This window comes from Pteropus alecto, unplaced genomic scaffold (genome assembly GCF_000325575.1).
Source record: "Pteropus alecto unplaced genomic scaffold, ASM32557v1 scaffold156, whole genome shotgun sequence".
Classification (NCBI taxonomy): Eukaryota; Metazoa; Chordata; class Mammalia; order Chiroptera; family Pteropodidae; genus Pteropus; species Pteropus alecto.
In genome coordinates, this window is record NW_006437746.1 from 5112788 (window position 1) to 5132469 (window position 19682).

Consider the following 19682-nt stretch of genomic DNA (forward strand, 5'->3'; position numbering starts at 1 on the left):
AGAGCGTCGGCCAGTGGCGAAAGGACAACTTCCTCCAAAGCTCCTCATCCTCAGGCCCCCAGGTGATTTCTGGGACGGGGCTGTCATGGGCGCCCTCTACTGGACCCCCAGACTCGGGCGTCTCCCCTGGCAATGTATGGTTCTCGGGTAACTTAGGAATATCAGGTGGGTAGATGGAGAAGGCGGGGTCTGGGTGGCTGGCAGGCAGCACGCCACTAGGCACAGGCATGGCAGCCAGGGCGCCCTCGCCCAGGGCGCTCTGCTCTGTCACCTGGGCTGTGAGGTAGACGCGCAGCCCTGCTGGGTCTGTGTACACCAGAATGCCGATCCAGACAACGGTGCCGGCCTGCAGTAGGGCATTGGGTGCTCAGTGGGGCCTCTGGGAGGAAGGGGCAGCCCCGACCCCCCGCAGCTTTGGCCCTCACGCCCAGAGGCAGCACAGGGACCTCAGGCCTGGGAGTGGGAGAGGACACAGGCCCCAATCTGTCCTCCCCTCTGCCTCCCCAAGTCCTCCTGCTTCTACCCGGGGCTGACTGCCCTTGGCGGGACCCGCTTCCCTTTGCCCAGTCAGGGTTTGGGTTTCCGGGTGTAGAAACAGGAGCACCCTTATGTTTGACAGGGGACCTCCCACCCCCAGCCCCCACCTCAGCCAGGACAGAAAGCTGCTACCATTCCCACGGTCAGCGTGGCCGGAGGAACTGGCCGCCTGAGCTGCTCCAGACACCGCGAGCCCCAGCCTTGCTCCCCTCTCACTCCGCCGCCTTGGGCAGGCGCTGGGGGTCAGCAGCCAGCCCTGCTCCTGCTCCCTTCGGCCCAGGCCAGCAGGTGAGCTATTCTGCCCAGCATCCTCTGATGCCCGCACACTATGTCACAGCCAGTACACCGGCTCGGGGAACAACGCTGGCTCCATCCCAGAGCACCGCATCTAGCAGGTTCCTGTCCTGGGTCGCTCCGGGGAGATGACGACCCCTATCTGATGACCCGGGGCTGCTTCTCCCAGAGAAAGGCTCATCACCTCAGAAACCACCGTGGTCTGGGCAGGACGGCACGGTAGGTGGCTTCCCACAGTTGGGCTTCACGGGCCATGAGGGCCTGTGGAGCGCGCCCCTTCCCCACCCCCGACTCCTCCCAGTCTCCGAGGCAAAGCGCAAAATTCAGGCGGAACTAAGTGCTCGCCCTCGAAGGAGGGCAGGGTAGGGGCTGGAGGTACCATGATGAGGCGCTGTGCCAGGCGCGTACGGGCCAGGAAGTAGACGACACGCAGCCTCTTGGGCAGCCGCAGGTTTCGGAACGAGGACGGCTGCAGCGTGACAGTGTGGGGTGTGGACGGCCGCACAGCCAGCTGCCGCTCGAAGCGAGCTGGCCGCCCCACTGGCTTAGCCGGGGGCAGGCAGGCTTCAGGGGGCAGCCGCTTGTTCAGGTCCGCCAGCTGTGGAGGCACAGTGGTCAGGGCCCGAGGCCTCTGTGCAGGGGCTACCCGTGCGGGGCCACGGCCCCTGCCCAGGGTCTGTACCTCTCACCCAGAGACCCCCGGAGCACAGCCAGGGCTGGGGAGGAAGGCAGGGCAGGGCTTGGCCCACTCCTACCTCCATCCGACGAATGTCAATGGACAGGACAGTGGTGAAGAACAGCATCTGAAGGAAGAAGTCAGACACCAGGCCCACGACAGCAAAGAGACAGAACTCCTGGGATCAGAACAGACAAGGGGATACCATGACCTCATGGCCCTGCACCCCAGAGCAGCTGTTCCGGGCCTGCAGGCGCCTCAGTATCTGCAGAATGGTGGTAGGCGGGGCACAGCAGAAATGAAAGACTAGTTCTGAATCTGGGAATGGCTGAGGAGGAGCAGCGCCAGCAGCTCCCTTCCTCCCCACCAGGGGGCAGCAGAGACCCCACCACCCGCACCCCCCACCCCCTTTATCCAGACCAGGCAGCAGGTGCTCTCCACAAGCTGGAAAGCTGAGCCCAACCAGCCTGCTACCCGACAGGCCCTTCCCCTCTGAGCCCCTGGCCCTGCTGTGTAGTGGACCACCACCTACACAGAGCCCAGGCCTGACCCCATATCGGGGGTCTCAGAAAGGTTCCTGGCCAACGACACAATGGACCCATGAAGGGAGGGAGAGAAACCAAGAGAAACTTAATTATGTCCTAAAACTGAAAAAAGTTAAGTCTCTGCTTCCCAAGTTCTATCGCTAGATGAGATTTGTACAGATTCACATTCTTCCCCCCACCCCCACCCCCGCCCTTGCTTGAGACCTCTGGCACATCACCACGGCTTCGATGAAGAACACAATGGCACGGTGGCATATCCCAAACCACGTCGGCTCTAATGTCTCAAGACTGCATCATGTCCTGCAGATGCCCTCTGGGCCATCTGGGGAAGAACCTGGAGCCCTGTGCCCTCTGCTCACCCCCCACTCGACCGGCCTGCCAGCCCTGGAGGAGGACCGGGAGATGATGCCTGTCACTCCCCTCTGGGTGACTCCTCTGACAGTCAGCAGCGGCCTGGCTTCCAACTCAGGGCAGGTTGACCCCACCAGTCCCACAGCTGAGTGAGGGCACTTTGCCAAGAGCAGGGGACACGCTAGGCAATGAGTGGTGGCCCTTCTACTGGGCGGGAACCGGTTCAGGGGCGCCAGTGTTTTGCCTGAGACATGGGTAACTAGATGTCCGGAACTGCACAGCTACCCAGCAGCCTCCGCGGTGCCCAGGCCCCCGTCTACCCCATGGCTGAATGAGAGTACAAGACGACAGGGCTGAAGGCTGAGCCTGCCTGGCTGGAAGCACCAACCCATGACCCAGCCAGGCTCACTGAGTACTTCTGACCAGGTAGCACTCTGCATGGTAACAACCGTCATAAAGAGGCCTCATCACATAGGTGAGGGGGACTGCATTGAGGGGTGCACCCTGTACATGGCTGCACAGCTGGGGAATCCAGCAGCTGGTTCCACACTCGGCCAAGCGGCGGGCCTCAGAGCCTTACCTGGATAGCGGGCACGAGAGTGAAGTAGCCAATGAGAATGATGCCCAGCTCTGTGGCCATGTTCTTCATTATGGACCAGCTCTCACTGCTTAGGCCTGCGGAAGACAACAGGGCCATGGGGGAGCACATGGCTTCTGTCCACCGCGTGTCTGCACAGAACCTCGTGATCCTCAGAGGGTGGAGACATGGAGAGGGCAGCCAGCCTTCTGAGGCTGCCATTTCTCCAAAGTGCCCCAACCCTCAGGCCCCTGCTGCTGCCATCACGGCACAGCTGCTACGGCCAGGGGGGCTCGCAGGGCACAGGGCAGAGCTAGAACCATCAGGGTGAGGGAGGACCAGGGTGCTGAGATGAGCAAACCCCGGTGCTGTCGGTTTCAGCACATCCAGCCTCCATGTGCTGTTCCTGTGTGGTCCGCACAGACGTGGGCTGAGTATGCCCGCCTGTCACATGGTTCAAGGGACAGAAGAGCTAGCCATGTTCTTCCTCGCACCCCCCCCCCATGGCAAGCCCTTGGGCCCCCCACTATCACCTGAGTATGCCCGCCTGTCACATGGCTCAAGGGACAGAAGAGCTAGCCATGTTCTTCCTAGCACCCCCCCATGGCAAGCCCTTGGGCCCCCCACTATCACATGGCCGCAGTGTAAGGGTCTAAGTGCCTAGTGGGCAGGGACCACTTCCCAGAATGCCCTCAGAACTCCCCATCTGGTACAAGGCCCGGCTGCTCACAGCTCACAGAATGAAGAACAGCTGCCCCCAGCCCCGTCCCCACAGGCCTGGGTTGGGAGGAGGAGGTGCTAGAGTTCAGGCCTCTAGGCCTAGGCTCTCCTCTGTTTTCCCCAGAACCCCAGCTCCTGCGACTGAGGCCATGAGGGGCTTTCTGGCAGCTGTGGAGACAGCATCTCTGAAGTGACCAGCCCCAGGCCTACTGTGGTGGAGCGAGGCGGGAAGAAATCACCAGGTGCCAGCCTGGACCAGGGGCCACCGAACACCTGGGCCCCGCAGCAGTCAGGTGTGCTTTCTTACTGACATATGAACCAGGACAAAGTCCAGTCCCGCGACCACAATCCCACAGGGCACATGCTAACGAGCTGCCAGGACGTGGTGGCGGACCCCCCATTATACGCTAGAGGCCAGAGCAAGGGGAGCTTCTGGGGCTCCCTGAGGAAGCGTGGCACAGCCCGCCCCCGGGCACGCCCACTCCGCATTGGTTACCTTGGGCAATGCGCAGCTTCACCTCGAGGTCCACGGGGGTGGAGACCACCGACCTGGTGAGCACCAGCACATTCTCTAACCCGATCACCACCACCAGGTAGGGGAAGATCTCGCTGGGGACAGAGGGGGAGGGGGAAGACAGTGCTGAGGAGGGCCCCGACACACAGCTCATTCTCAGGTCTCGGCCTGGGGAGGCTGTGGGGTCTGCAGCCCGCAGTGGAGGCTGCTGAGCGACTCCCACAGGCACAGGAGGAAACCCACTCTCCCCGCCCACGCCCAACGGGGCCTCTCTACACAGGCTCAGCGTTCAGGCCACATGGCTAGCAGCTGTCCCCACCTCCACCCATCCAGCACAGTGGGAGGAGGGCTGGAGGACGGCCCCTGCTGCCCAGCTGCCAGAGCACATGCCTCCAGTCCTTCCCACATCAGATGCTGCCCACCAGAAGAAATGACCGTGGCCGAGACCCGGTCATTTCAGGCTGGGCAGCACTCCAGGCAGAGCCACCAGGGACTGAAGGGGGATGAGACCAGCCTGAAGCCTGACTCGCCTCTGTGGAGAACAGTCCCTGAGGACAACGGTGGGCGGTGCAGCCTGCAGGCCACACTACAGGTAACGAGGGAGGGAGTCTGCACACAGGACAATGGCCAAGGTGCGCCTGGCGGCCCTCTGCTGTGGCAGTGAGGCTGCCACAGGTGAGGGCTCCGAGGAGGCACACAGACAGCTATGTGGGAGGCCGTGCTTAGGTTCCAGAAAGGAAGCAGGTGTCCGATGAGCAAGGAATGTAGCAGGAAACACAAAATCGCTGTTCCTGCACCCAGCCTGACAAGCTGAGGCAGGGGATGGGCCAACTGGTTAGTGCGAGCAGGGCCCCACCAGAGCCAAGGGGCCCGAGGCCTGAGGCCCGAGGCCCGAGGCCAACCTGGGGAAAGGCTTCCAGCCAGGATTCAAAGGGACACAGCAGGGGGAGCCGACAGCAACAGGAAGATCACAGATTACAGAAGGTGCTTGTATCCCGTAAAAAGCTGACTCTAAAAATGACCTATTTAATTAGGCATTTAAATGTTTTAATAGTAAAAAAGGAAGAAATGTATCTTCTGTCTCACACCATCTGCAGCCTGCGCCATCACGGAGCAGTATGCACGTGTGTATTTAATGTGCAAAGACATACATCCATACATACTTCTATAGACGCACACATGCGACATAGCCATATACACCCATGCATAAGCACACGTGTGTACACACATGTACACCCCGTATACACACTAACACACACACGTGTACATATGCACACACACCGCATAGGTATTTTACATATCAATATACTATATAAACACAATATGAAAACAAGCCGGGTAACTTAAAAAACAAAGAAAATCTCTCTTAAACGTCAAAACAACATTATGAAGATATGGGTAACAGCGAGCGTCCAGTCCAGGGTGGGACCAGAGGGGTGAGGTTCTCTGGCCTGAGGGCCCACCCTGTGGCCCGCTGGAGCCCGCTGGGACCTACCCGCCGTTGAGAGTGGGTGTCAGGCCGAAGAGCGTGCAGAGCCCCACAGACATGAGCAGTGAGCTGAGCACTGTGACCACGGCAGCCAGAGCGAGCCCCCACTTGGACTTGACCATGTCGATCTTGCCTGGAGGGCAGAGAGGGCACATCAGGGCAGCATCTCCCCAGACCCTGGCACACAAGGCCCTCAACTAAGCTGCCAGGGGCACAGTGGACCCTGACCATCAAGTAGGGGAAGGCCTGGTTCAACCGAAGAAAAGGATGGTCACTTCCCAGTCTCGGGGACGGTGTGTCTTTGGAAACCCTACCCCAGGAGGGGTCTTTTCCTGAGAAGTCCGAGGAGCCCTAGACCCACCCAAGCCCCGAGACTCAGCTGGGGGACGAAGCCCCGGCTTTCGTGATCCCAGGACGCATTCTGCATCTGGCCCAAGCCACCTCCAGAGGCAGGGGCACCAGTGACCTGGAAACGCCCGTTGGGCCCCGGCGTCCCCAGAACGTACGCGTGGAGAAGTAGATGTAGGCAAAGAGGATGATGTAGGTGGTCACCAGGGGCACGAGCTCGGCGACGCCGATCTCCTCTTTGAAGTGCACATGGACCAGGCTCTCCGCCCGGAGGCTGCAGTTGGGGCTGGGGTGCAGGAGCAGCAGGCGGGCCCGCAGGCTGCCCAGGAACCTGGTCATGGAGCAGGGTGGGGTAGATGGACTGTTCCTCTCGGTCCAGGGACAAAGACGATCCCTGGAAGGGGGTCTGTCAGGGCTCCCCTCGTCCCCCTGTGTTGGAGGGACCTCCTCTGGTATGGGAAGCATCCCTAGTCTCCAGGGGCGCTGGAAGAATCACAGCACTGTCTCAGGCGCTCCCCGGCCCTTTCCTGACCTAGCACACCACTCCACCAGGAGAGCCACCTGGCGGTGTCTCGAGTGTCCTTGCCCTTGCTGGAGAGCTGCCCGTGGCACTCTGCTGAGAAGAACTCTGAGGCCACACGAGACTCGGTAGTAACCAGCTGGGGACCCCAGCCCTAGGCTCCAGAGAGAGCAGTGTGGGCACCAGGACACTATTTGCCAGCCTTGCCTTAGTCCCTCACTCTTAACCCCACTCAAATGTGGACAGACAGTGTCCTTCAGTCTGGGGGGCAGAGACATTTCGGCAGGAAGCCTACACTCCCCAAGTCCCCGGGGGCCACTCCCGGGATTCCGCAGAGCCCCAGGTCCTCCTACAGCCCCGGCAGGAGCCGCGCCGATGGCCTTACTTGGCATGGTAGCGCTGGAAGACCAGGGTGATGGTGTACGAGACCATCCTCTTTCTGGCGTAGAGGCTCACCCCGCTGTACTTCCCGGGCACGCCGAACAGCAGGTCTGCACACAGAAGCCAGCAGGTACTACCGGGCCACGAGGACCCCTCTCCACTCCCACCATGGAAACGGGTGACCCCTGATGCCGGAGCACCCATCGAAGAGCACACGGAGACCTACAGGCACCCTCGTGGGTCCTCGAGGAACCTGCCCTGAGCGTACCTTTGAGCGTGGCTGAGGTCTGCAGGGTTTTGGGCTCGTGCTGGTGGATGGTCCGGATGATGTCAGGGTCAGCGTGGAAGCGCTCCCGGTCATTCTGCCAGAAGTTCGCAGGAGACAGCAGCAGGCATCCATGCTCGGGGAGCAGGTTCCGGAGTTTCCTGAGGCCTGGCAGCAGGTCGGTCACCTGCAGGCACACGTCCTCCAGGCTCCTGGTCCCAGAGCTGTGCAGAAGACAGGATGAGGCATCTGCTGTCTGCCAGCACAGGGCCAGGCCCCCTGCGCAGACGGGGTACCCTCCGTCATCAAGTTCCCAGACGTCTGGCAAAGAGCCTGAGGATTAGGGAAGTCAGGAAAAGTTCCTCCAGGTGGTCAACAGCCACCATGAGGCTGTCTGACCTTCAAAGTGCATCTGGAGCCCAAAGGCCAGTCATCTCCAGAGGCCAATTCTGAAAGCATGCACAGCCCCACACGCTAAAACACCCTGGCCAATTCATGGGGCAGAGCAGACAGGGTGAATATTAGGGGCTTCATTTCATTCACCAAAGTACCCGTCAAAGCCCTTCATTAACTAATGCCCAGTGACAAAGCAGCCTGCGGAGCTGGCACACTCCAGAGATCCACTGGGGCTGGGGGCAGCACCGGCCTGGGCTTCAGAAGCGCATCCCCAGGTAAAACCTGCTTTTCATCAGCCCGGCCACCACCGTGACGTTCACATATCATGACCACTCCACAGGGAGCCATCTGAGACACAGGTCAACTGGCTCTCAGTCAGCTGGTCACAGGGTCAGCCCAGGGGACACCTTCTCTGTCTGACACCTGAGGACGAAGCTCAGAGCTCTCTCTGTGCCATCTGCATAGGTCCAGGCGGAATGCAGCCGGAGAGGACCTGCAGGGTGCTGAGAGATGCCAAGCTGGCTCACCTACCGTCCTTCCGGCTTGCTCGACTTCTGCAGAGCTGGCTGGCTCAGTGGGGTTACACTGAGGACCGTAACTCCCTTCAGTACAGAACAGGGCTCAGGGAGGCTGGGGTCCCTCAGAGGGGTACCTGTCTCTCAGCACGTGGTTCCGGATCTCCTCCACCAGCTGGAAGGCCCGGGACAGCGGTGAGCGGAACACATCTACTGCCAGGAGGTCCTTGTGCCAGGGGGACACCGAGGTCTTCACAAATATTTGCTGGATGTAAGCCACCGGGGCACCCACATACTGCAGAAGAAGTGGGAGGGGGCGAAGGTCAGCTGAGTCCAAGAGCGGGGAGCATGGGTCCATGTTCACACTGAGCATCTTCTATGGGCACTGTGTGGCCCAAAGGACAGGCCTTCAGAAACGAAGGTGTCTGCAACGGGCTTTCCCATTTACGAACCACTTTCCTAAACACTTCCCAATAGACCAGGGTCAGCAAATTATGGCCCACAGACTACCTCGAGCCTGGCACCTGCTTTTCTGAATGACGTCTCCCTGGAACATGGCCACGCCCACTCCACTCTGTACTGTCCGTGGCAGCTTTCATGCACTTGATGGTACCTTTGAGTGTGACTGAGGTGACTGTTCATGACAGAGACTGTGTGACCCACAAAGCCTAAAACATCTGCCATCTGGCCCTTTATGGAAAACACCTGCTGACCCCACAACAGAACATAAGCTCCCAAAAGGGCATGTGCCTGTCTGACTGATCCTGGTTTTGCCCCTTGTAGGTCAGCGGGTTTTAAAGATCAAAATACCCAATCTTAAATCCCTGCTCTCCAACTGCATGGCCTTGGAAATGTCTGTGACTTCTGAGTCTCAGTGTCCTCATTATGAAAGGGGGATAATGACATTTCCTCTGCAGCATCAGGAAGATGGACACACACTACACACACCACACAGACACATACCCACATGTGTATATCAACAGTGCATGCGGAGATTAAGTATTAATGGAAACATCAGCAGCAAACGGTTGTGGCACATCATTTCGTTGACCCCCATGACTCTCCTACAAGAAGCAAGGTGACGTCTAGGGTTTCATGACTTGAGCAGAGTTGTGTGAGGGCGTAAACCCAGGTCTCCGCACTGAACGTCCACACTTTCTCCACTAGAACCTACCATTTGCTCTCAAAGAGCAAACAAGAGGCACTCCAGCAACCAAAGTGTTCACACGTGTAACAGGCGAGGACTAACTGCCAGTGCTGGGCATGTCATGGAGCGCCCCCAAAACAAGGCATGAGATTAGCACGGCATGGTTAAGACCAGGAGCAGTGCTGAGTGGAGCCAAGGGGGAGTGGGGGGAGTGGGGGGAGTGGTGGGACCAGGGAAGGGAGGGCCTCTGAGGAGCAAGGGACGCTGAGTGTGTACCCAGCTGGACGGCACACAGGAGTCCCGTCACATAACAGAAATCACAGCTAAAATGAGAGGTGGCTAGGATGACATCTGGCTGACTTGTCTGGATTTTACCCAGCTGACAAAGAAAAGCCCCTAGAGTGTCTCTGAGATGGAGGGGGCGAGCTGACAAAAGCAGTGCTCTAGAGCAGCGGTCCCCAACCTTTGTGGCACCAGGGACCAGTGCCCCTATGAGAATCTAATGCCTGAGGTGATCTGAGGTGGAGCTGAGGCGGTGATGCTAGCACTGGGGAGCGGCTGCAGATACAGATGAAGCTTCACTCACTCGCCCGCCGCTCACCTCCTGCTGTGCAGCCCAGTTCCTAACAGGCCAGCGACCCGTACCGGGTTGTGGACTGGCGGTTGGGGACCCTGTTCTAGAAGACAACCCTGGAGTTAGTGCCATCCAAATGGAGACAGAGAAAGACTGCCCATAGCCGGGACGTGCCATGAGATGCAGGCTGGAGAGAGCCTGGCCTGGCTGAGGGATGGGGGGCTGTCTCCATGCCCGTGCCACAATCAGGAACTCCAAGGGCAGGTGTGTAGATAAAAAGAACGAAAAGCAGGCCATTTAGCCACTCGGTGACGCCCTACTCCAGGTTATCGCACGAGCCAGGGTCGAGACTCTGAACACACAGCAAGTTAGGGCCTCCTGGTCCCCCGGACACAAAGGAACGACCTGAAGCAACCATCTGAGCCTTTGTGAAGCTCAGGTGTACAAAGCCATGTCCTAGCAAAGGCTCTGGGGACAGAAAGCCTCATTCACTTTGTCTTCTGCACCAGACTCAGCCCACTGGAAGCTGCCAGGAGGCACAGAGGTAGCACCTGGGCAGAGCTGGCTGCCACAAGCTCTGACCTGAACAACAGCTCATCACACAGGCCTGAGTTGCAGAGGGGCTGTCCAGGGACCAACAGCTCTACAGTGAGAGCCATTCCCAGGCGATCACTCTCAAAGCCTGTGAAGGACACGGCACGTCACCCAGGAACAGCATGGCACTGTGGAGCCTCCAGCCCCAGGCTGGCTCCCACTGGACACAAGGCTGTGACTGAACATACCAGCTCCTCCGCCCAGCACTCATCTGGACCCTCCACCTCCACCCTCAGGCCCACTGGGCCTGTGTGACCGAGCCCTTAGTTTCCAGGCAGGACAGCGCACTGGTCCTCAGTCCACCTCCAGCCCCCTTACCGCCCAGGTCCCTCTCCCCAGCCAGGGCCATTCGGCCCCAGCCACCATCTCAACGAAGTACTAATGGACGTACTTCAGCAGCAGAGCCTCTTTGTGGGCTCCAGGAATAGCGCCAGGAGTTCTAGGAACACCCAGCTCCCCAAATCCATTCAGATTTCTGCTTGGCAATGCTTATGTTACTATCACATCATTTTTAGGGGAGAGGATCATGGCTTTCATCAGATTTTCATAAGAATATGGGACCACTTAGCCCTTGACACCTCTTTCTCCTTTGACCTGCCACCAGTCCTGGGTAAAATCCACTGCTCATTTGTTGTCACACCCCAGCTGGTAAGCCTTCCCAGTCAAAAACCCCGGAGAAGTGAGCCCCTTTCACAACCACGCTCCCCAGCCCTGGCTGGGCCTCCCTCTGCCGGCTGGCTCTATTCACCCTGGGTCCCAATGGAACTCGCCAGGCAGCTGTCCCACAGCTTTCCAGCTCTTTCAAGATCTTGATGCCATCGTTTGATATGACTATCAAAGTCATATCCAATAGACGTGCCTCTTCGAGGCATCAAAATCCCCTTACAGTGGTTTACTCAACAGGCATTGGCCTAATACCTATCATTCCATCCTCATTTGGGTTTCCCCAGCAGACCGAAGACATGTGGTTTATTTGGGAGGTGCAGGAAACACGAGGAGGAAAGGAGGGACAGACGCAGGAAAAAGAAATGAAGGTGTGTTACTGAGCAAGTGACCTCTGGGGATAACTGGGTTTAGCTAAGTCACCCCACCTGCTGCGGATCAGAGCTGAGGTATTACATACCAACTCCTGCAGTTACTGGGTGAGGGCTGCTCCTACGGGGCACGATTCTCAGGCCTTCTGTGCCAGAAATCCTCTGACAAAGGAGATGCAGATGCTGGTGGCTGGAAAGCAGGCAGGCGGGCACTAAATGGTAGCCAGGGACGTGGGCAGAGCCACCACTCACTGTGCTGGGCCCTATCATGACCCCTCCTGATGTTCGAGAAACAGATATGGCAACGGAGATGACACGTATCTGAAGTGAGTGACGGAGGAAGCATAAGGGCCAGTGGAGTCCAGATGCCCCTGGGCACAGAGGGGAGACTCCTCATTGTGGCAGGCAGTCTCCTAACATGGCCCCCGTGATCCCCACCTCCTGGTGCCCACGCCCTTGTAATTCCCCCTTGAGAGGGGGCTGGACGGGTGACTTGCTTCTGACAGACAATACAACAAAAGTGATGAGATGCCATTTCTGAGATTAGGTTACGAAAGACTATAATCCATGAGGACATCACACTAAGTGAAATGAGCCAGTCACAACTAAACGACTGTACGATTCCGCTCGTGTGAGTTCACAGAGACAGAAAGCAGAATGGTGGCTGCCAGGGACTGGGGGAGGGGAAATGGGGACAGGGCTTCCGTTTTACAAGATGAAGGGAGCCGTGAGGATGGATGCTGGTGATGGCTACGCAACAACGTGAGTGTCGTTAATACCGCTGAGCATGCACGTAAAAACGGTTAAGGCGATAAATTTTACACTGCAGGTATTTTGCCACAATAAAAAAAAAATTGGAAGAAAAAAGAAGATAATGACTCTACCTCTGCCCCCTCTTTTGGAGCCACCACTCTGATTAAGTCGGCACTACCGTGAGCTGCTCCAGAAAGTTCTATGTGGCAGTGACTGGAGGGGACCTTCGGCCAGCACCCGGTGAGGAGCAGAGTCCCAGAGGAGTGGCCCGGAAGGAGCCTGCAGCCACCGGCCCCAAAGGAGCTTGGCCACAGATCCTCCCAGTTGGCTGAGAGGACCGCGGCCTTGGCCGACACCTTGACTGTAGCTTGTTACAGACCCTGAACGACAGGACCCAGATAAAAACCCAAGGCTTAGAGAGATAAAGGGCTGTGTCCAAGGACACAGAGCTGATAGACAGCAGGGCCAGGATTAAAGCCCAGAGCTGCCCAAAGCCCAAGCCTGATTTTTTTTTTCTACAGCCAACCTACCTGGGTCTTTCTAAACCATGTGAGTTCCCATGGGAAACAGGACACAATGGAAAGGCCCAGAACAAGCAACGCAGGGGAGAAGCTGAGGTCCTAGGGACCCCAGGGGTCTCTGGCCAACGGTGTTCACACACAGTGAGGCCTGCGACCAAGGCTCCTTGGAAACCCCGCGTCCAAGCTCAGACAGCCCACACGAGCACTGTGATGCTGGCCCTGGAAGCCATGCCGCCTCTGTGGACCTGTAAGCTGGGTGTGAGCGTGAGGTTTTGGGGTGACCTGTCCAGGATAGGTGGGCCAGTACAGGAGAACTCAGGCTTGTTTTTTTTAAAAAAAAACATAATCCTTCCTTTGCATTTAGATGGAGCAACCTAGAGCCCTGGGCATTTTACCTTTCCATCCATACACACTGGGGCTCCCTTCAGAACAAGACACAGAGGACTCCCGGAAGACAGGGCTCCTGCTCCTTGTTCTCTAGCTCTGGGCAGGCAAGGGGATGTGGTGTGCTGGGAAGGGCAGGCTCAGGGGACCCACCCGGATTCAACTTCCAGCTGCACGCCTGGCTATGTGCCTTGGACAAGGGTCTCAACACTCTCCAGGCCTCTCTTACTCACTGTGTGTGTGTGGAGTCAGGGGGAGGGGGGAAGAAAGAACCTCCAACCTCACCAGATCACCAGGGGGACCAAACAAAACAACATGTGTAGCCATCTAGGGAAGCGTCTGGCCAAAAACATCTTAGCTGTATCTAGTTGCATCGTTTGGTCTTGAAACTATTAAAACTGGACTTGGCATCTCCTTAGGATCAATCCCTGCCCCTCTTTCAGACTCCCTCCTCCCTGCCCCACTCTTCTCCTGGGCGCGAGTATCTCAGGATCCAAGTTCAATAAGATGGATCTTCTTATCATGACTTTCATGGAACAGCTTCTCACTGCCTGCAGAATTAAAGTCCAGACTCCATAGTCCAGGATTCAACTTGGTCCCACCTCTACCTCATCACCCACTGTGCTCCAAGAAAAAGGCTTCGCTTCAGACTCCCCGTCTCCTGAATAAACCGTGCTATTCCTTTATTCAGCAAGAAACATCTCTGAGTATCTGTGTACAAAACATCAGACTACACGAATTTGAATAAAACATGACTTCAACTGTGTCACAATACAGAGCACAGAGCAGAAGCAGGGTACACGTCTGCAGCAGAGCTGGGGAAGGCTTCCTGGAGAGACTGACGTCTGAGCTGACGGGGTGAAGGACAAGGAGTACATGTCTGGTGCACACCCAAGGGCAGTGCAAGCATAAGCTTTGTTCCTCTCCTCTCTGCTTTGGCAGACCTGATCAATGATAACGATGACAATGGTGATAACCACAAACATTCGTGGAATGCAAATGATGGTCTAAGCCCTGCACTAAATGAACCTTTGCATTCTTTCGCTTAACCCTACGATAATGTATAACTAGGCATAATTCTTATCCCCAAACTAAGGTGCAAAGGTGTTGAGTAACATGCCAAGGTCATATACCTGGGAAACAGGAAGTCTATCTCTGCTCTGCTCTTCTCTTCCTCTCGTAAAAACGTTCCTCTTCCCAGAGGGAACTGCCCTCCCCCAAGGCCACAAGGCCACTGACCACAGTGATTCCAACATGGGATGGGCCCAACTCGGGATGCGAAGGCCTGGCAGAGTTGACTTGAGTCCTCCTTGGAGGACACATAAAAACACAACTACAGGGTACAGCTGTCAGCCCCCTGGTGGGAAAACCTCAGGAAACAGGGAGATGGAGAGATATATAGTAAGAGTCAACTCCAACATGCAGAAAGAATTATGATTAAAAAAAAATCAACACTCAATTCAAAATGGGCAAACATTTAAACACGGACTTCACAAAGGAAGACACACACATACGGTAAGTGCTTGACTCAGTCATCTGGGGAATGCAAATTCCAACCACAGCGAGACTTCTCTATTCATCTATTAGAAAGACTTTAAACACCTGATGGTACCAAAAACTTTACAGAAGACTGAACCTTAGTGTATGGAAACTTTAAAAATAATTTAGGATATTGATGGGTGTGAAAAGAACAACAGTCCAGCTCTACAGTCTCCCTTCCCAAAACCCACACCCCAGTCTAATCTACGGAAAGACAGATCTCAGCTGAGGGTCCCTCTACAAAACACCTGACCAGTTCTCCTCGACACGGTCACAGTCGCCAAAAACACGGAAACTCATAGCCAAGAGTAGCCTCAGGAGACGTACCCGCTAAATACAAGGTGTGACCCTGGATGAGATCTTGGGAGAGAAAAAAGATGTTAGGGAAAAAACGAAACCAATCTGGTCCCCTTAGTTTTCCTCAGACACAGTATCCCAGCCGCTCCTCGTTTCTGGTGACCTTGACCGTGTTGAGGCGTGCTGGTCAGGTATCATATCGAAAGTCCCTCAGCTGGGATTCGTCTTGTGTTTTTCTCGTTAGAATGGGGTTCTCGGTTTTGGGGAGAAAGACCACAGAAGCGAAGCGCCCTTCCTGCCACACATCACGGTATGTACTATCAACCCGATTCATCGTTGTCGATGTTGACCCTGACCAGCTTGCTCTGCACTGTAAAGTGACTTTCCTAGCCCCCCACACAGTACTCTTTGAAAGGAAGTCACTACACACAGCTCACACTTAAGGAAAAGGCATCATATTCCACCTCCCTGAGGGCAAAGTATCTACATAAATTATTTAGAATTTTTCACTCCTCATTTACTTATTCAGTCACATGGACTCATCATTATTTTACACTTTGGGTTGTAATCAATGCTACTTTGTTTTGTTACAAACTATATTTTCTTTCCAGCACTGGCTACAGGGAGCTCTTCCAGTTGGCTCCTGTGTCCCTTTGACATTTAGTGCATTTATTTTAAACGACATCTTTGTCTTTTCTTCCTAACTGCACTGGAATCTCCTGGGAGCTGTGAGGCTGTATGTCCCATCATCCTGCCAGACACACTGCTGCAGACGTGCAATAAACATGTGGGGAAGGAAGGAACGAACGGAGGACTGAAGGACGCTGGGTCCTTAGTGGGGCAGAGATGCCCGCGCTGTGCTGCCCAGGGCCTGAGCCGACCCGTCTGCTGGCAGCCACCCTCTCTCTCTCAGCCTGGTGACGAAGCTAGTCGACAGCACCCCTCTCAGCCATGGGATCTGGCACAGGGACAGGCAGATAACTCCATTCGGAGCCAAATGGGCACTCGCTCGTCCTCCACTGGACCGTATGTTGCAAGAACATGGAGTTGAAGCTGCAGGAGCCATGGTGAGGCAGACCGAGAGGGGCGTGGACTCTTTCGAGGCCCAAACCAGGTTTCCCTGAGTTGGCCTTGCCCCTGGCTGTGAGTTATACGACCCCAAACACTCCTTTTTTTGCTCACTCTGGTTTGGGTTGAGTTTTCTGTTTCTTGTAACTAGAGTGGTCCTTACCATCCCTGTATCACTGACCTGTGTCTTTATCACGGACAGTCAATGGACATGAGGTGACTGACTGCTGAGCTGCATGACAACAGGTGACTGAACCGAGGCCTGGGTCTCCTTGGTCTTTCAAGGGATGGGGGCTCCAATCAGAACGTGAGAAAATGGACACTCCTCTGATTCCTAAGCCCTCAAGTTAATTTGTACACCCACTTACTATCCGCATCCCAGACAAAGGGCACTAGCGAAGGTTAAAGATCTCACACACAAGTAACCCCCAAGTGACCAGAAGCCATCACTTCCATTATGTGGTAAAACTGCATCAAGAGGTTAATGAAGGTAAAAGGTTTGAACCAAGGTGCTATGGTGAGCCCAGGTCAAGGTGCGACATGGCTATAGAACTGGTTTCTGCCAGCATCAGACCATGCTCCCTCTGGCCTTCAAGGACAGAGTCCCATTAAGCCCAACTGTGTACTTCCCACTGACACCACGTGTAATTTAACACGTACCTATCTCACCGGTTCCATCTGTGTTTCAGCAACGGTAGAGCCAAGCCGATGACAAGTTACCTGGCTGCTACCTTACCCGAAAAGGAAACAGGAAGGGATGTGCCAGAGGGAAGGTCGGGGCGTGGAAGAGCTCAGTCCCCTGAGCATTGCTTCTCCTCCCCAACAAGAGACTCGGCGAGTGCCGCGCCAGTCTGATGGACCAAAGCATGGCATGTGCAGGAAGCGCTTGGTCTGTTACCTGGCAGGTAAAAGCTTCAGACGAGCTAATCACACCTGTAGGATTTCCAAATACCGAGTCCAGAGTTACGGCGAGCTAGGGCCTGCACCTGAGGCCCGCCGTTCCGTCCTCGTTTGCATCAGTGCTCAGCTCAGTCACAGTCAACTGAGAACAGCACCGTCTGGAAGCTGCAGTGGGCTCAGGGTCAGCAGGCCTGGGGCCCTAATCCAGTGCTGACCCCACGTAAGCCTAGTAACTGAGGCACTTCGTCACTCTGGGTGCCAGCTTTCTAAACTGTAAGAGAGATTTTTAAAAAACAGCAATGCTGTGCTTTTTACCTGGTTTTAAGAATAAAACAGGACCCAACAGATCTGAAAAAAGTAGGTGCACACTGCAAATATCAGATGGTGTAGGGACTCTGATGACAGAACATTCTCTAGGGTTGTTCACTGGTTCTCATGACCTCGCAGGGCAAGCAGGACATGGCCTGTTGGCAGGGCGCTGCCCAGCACCTGTCCGCTGTGCGGGGGCCACCAAGGTATGAACCCAGACCCAGCTGGCCACAGCTACGACACCACAGACCCCTGTTTTTTTTTAGGATGGTCACACTTCTTCGTCACTTGGTGTTTCCTTTTAAAACAGATTATTCATTAAATGTATAACAATATTTCTGGTGTCTCTGTAAAGCTGTTCAAGTACACGTTTTCACCAATTTTAATGTATGTGCTGCTGAAGCGAGCACTGTATTCACCAATCAAGAGCTGACCACCTGTCACTCACAGAGCCCTGGCATCGGCCGACCCCTGGAGCTCTCCTCAGGGACAGGCTGGGCACCTACCCACTCCGGCTGCTCATTAGGGTCTCCTGGTCTGTGGTCAGAGGCCACAGGCGGGGGCGAGTAGTCCTTCACTGGGGTGGTGAACTCCACGGGTCCTGTCCCCGGCAAGGGGAGTTTCAGCAGTGGGCAGCTGGGATGAACAAGAAGGAGAGACGAGTGAGGACAAGGTGGCAGATGCAGTGGCCGCCAGGACTGCACAAACGCACAAAACGTTAGAACCATAAAACTGCAGCAGCTGTTCCAATTTTAAGGGACAGATCGTGAAAACTGTGGAACGCACGGAGGCTGCGGTTTACACCAGACCACGCTCAACGGCGTCAGTGGCCTCACCCCACACAAAGGAAACACCCTGGCCTTACATAAAACAGCTGGAAAATGGATGTGCATTTTGTTTCAGGTCTCATTTTTTAAAAACTTCATTTTTAATTGAGAATTCACTTTTAGATAGCACAATGCACCAATCTTAAGCATACAGAGCAGTGAATTTTTACAGATGCATACACCTGTGTAACCACTATCTAGATCAAGCTATAGAAGATTTCCGGAAATTCTGAAGGCAGCCTTGTGCACCTCCGCCCAGGGAAGAGCACCCCCTAAACCACTGTTAGAACTTCTGACCAGTGAGTTTTGCTCGTATGTGAATGGCTCATAAGTGAAATCGCTGACTCCCCTGCGCTCTTTTGTGACCAGCCGCTTTCGCTGCCAGTCCAACCGCTGGACACGTCCACACTGCCGCGTGCGGCAGGTCGATCTTTCCCACAGATACACACTATTCCACCGAATGAATACATCATGGTCCATTTCTCTACTTGAGGAGCACGTGGCTGTTTCCGGTATGAGCTATTATTATGACTGCTTTTACGTATGGCTTTTGTTGGCCAAAAGCACTCATTTCTGTTAGGTATATTCCTCGAATGAAATTTCTGGGTTATAGAATAAATATATGCTTAGCTTTTGTAGATAATACCAATTTTCTAAAGTAACTGTACAAACTTTTATGTTCCCACCAGCAGTGTGATGGGAGTTCCAACTGCTCCAAATCCTGGCCACCTATTGATACCATCAGTCCAATGAACTGTACTCATTTAGAGCCAGAGGGAATGGTATGTCTCTGTGGTTTCAATATGTAACAAACAATGCTGAAAATTCTTTCATATTCTTATTGGCCATTTGGATAGATCCTCTTTTGCGAAGCTCCAATTCTTCTGAATATTTTTCAAATTAGGTCGTGTCTTTTTGTTGACTTACAGTTCTCCATATACTGTAAACATGAGTCCCGGGTCCTTTTCAGTCATAAAGTTCCCTCTCGGTACTACTTTCACTGCACCTCTAAGTTATGGTATATTGTGCTATTTTCGTCATCTCAAGATATTTTCTAATTTCCATATATTTGTGAATTTTCCTTCTATTATTGATTTTTACTTTCCTTCCATAACGACTGGAAAAGATACTCTGTATGATTTCAGTCTTTTAAAATTTATTAAGAATTGCTTGTGGCCTACCATACAGTCTATCCTGGAGAATGTTCCAGGTTCCCTTGAGAAAAATATGTATTCTGCCGTTGTTAGGTGGGGTGTCTGTACGTATGTCAGGTCCAAATGGTTCACAGTGTTGCTCAAGTCCTCCATCTCCTTACCGGTCACGTCTGGTTCGCCCATCCATTATCAAAAGTGGAATATTGAAGTCTCCAACTGTTCTTGCTGAATTCTCTGTTTCTCATTTCAATCTGCCCATTTTTTGCTTCGTTTATTTCGGGACTCTGTTGTGACGTATACGTTTATAATTGTTATATCATCTTGCTGTACTAAAGCATTTATCGGTCAGTATACAATGTCCTTCTTTGTCTCTTATGACCTTTTTAATGTTGTCCGATAATGACAGAGCCACTCCAGCTCTCTTTTGGTTACTGTCTAGCATGAAATATCTTT

The 19682-nt window shown here is 54.7% G+C and overlaps 1 protein-coding gene across 1 annotated transcript in view; it reads right to left on the bottom strand.

Moving 5' to 3' along the window:
* Positions 1-19682, bottom strand: part of SCAP (SREBF chaperone) — a 56782-nt gene that overhangs the window by 4622 nt on the left and 32478 nt on the right. Inside the window, exons 3-13 of the mRNA XM_006914875.3 lie at positions 17755-17884; positions 8266-8423; positions 7221-7441; positions 6957-7062; positions 6210-6382; positions 5710-5836; positions 4197-4309; positions 2984-3078; positions 1587-1685; positions 1211-1429; positions 1-346 (exon numbers count right to left, since the gene is read on the bottom strand). Coding sequence (XP_006914937.1) covers positions 1-346; positions 1211-1429; positions 1587-1685; positions 2984-3078; positions 4197-4309; positions 5710-5836; positions 6210-6382; positions 6957-7062; positions 7221-7441; positions 8266-8423; positions 17755-17884 — 1787 coding nt within the window. The remainder of the gene's footprint in view (positions 347-1210; positions 1430-1586; positions 1686-2983; positions 3079-4196; positions 4310-5709; positions 5837-6209; positions 6383-6956; positions 7063-7220; positions 7442-8265; positions 8424-17754; positions 17885-19682) is intronic.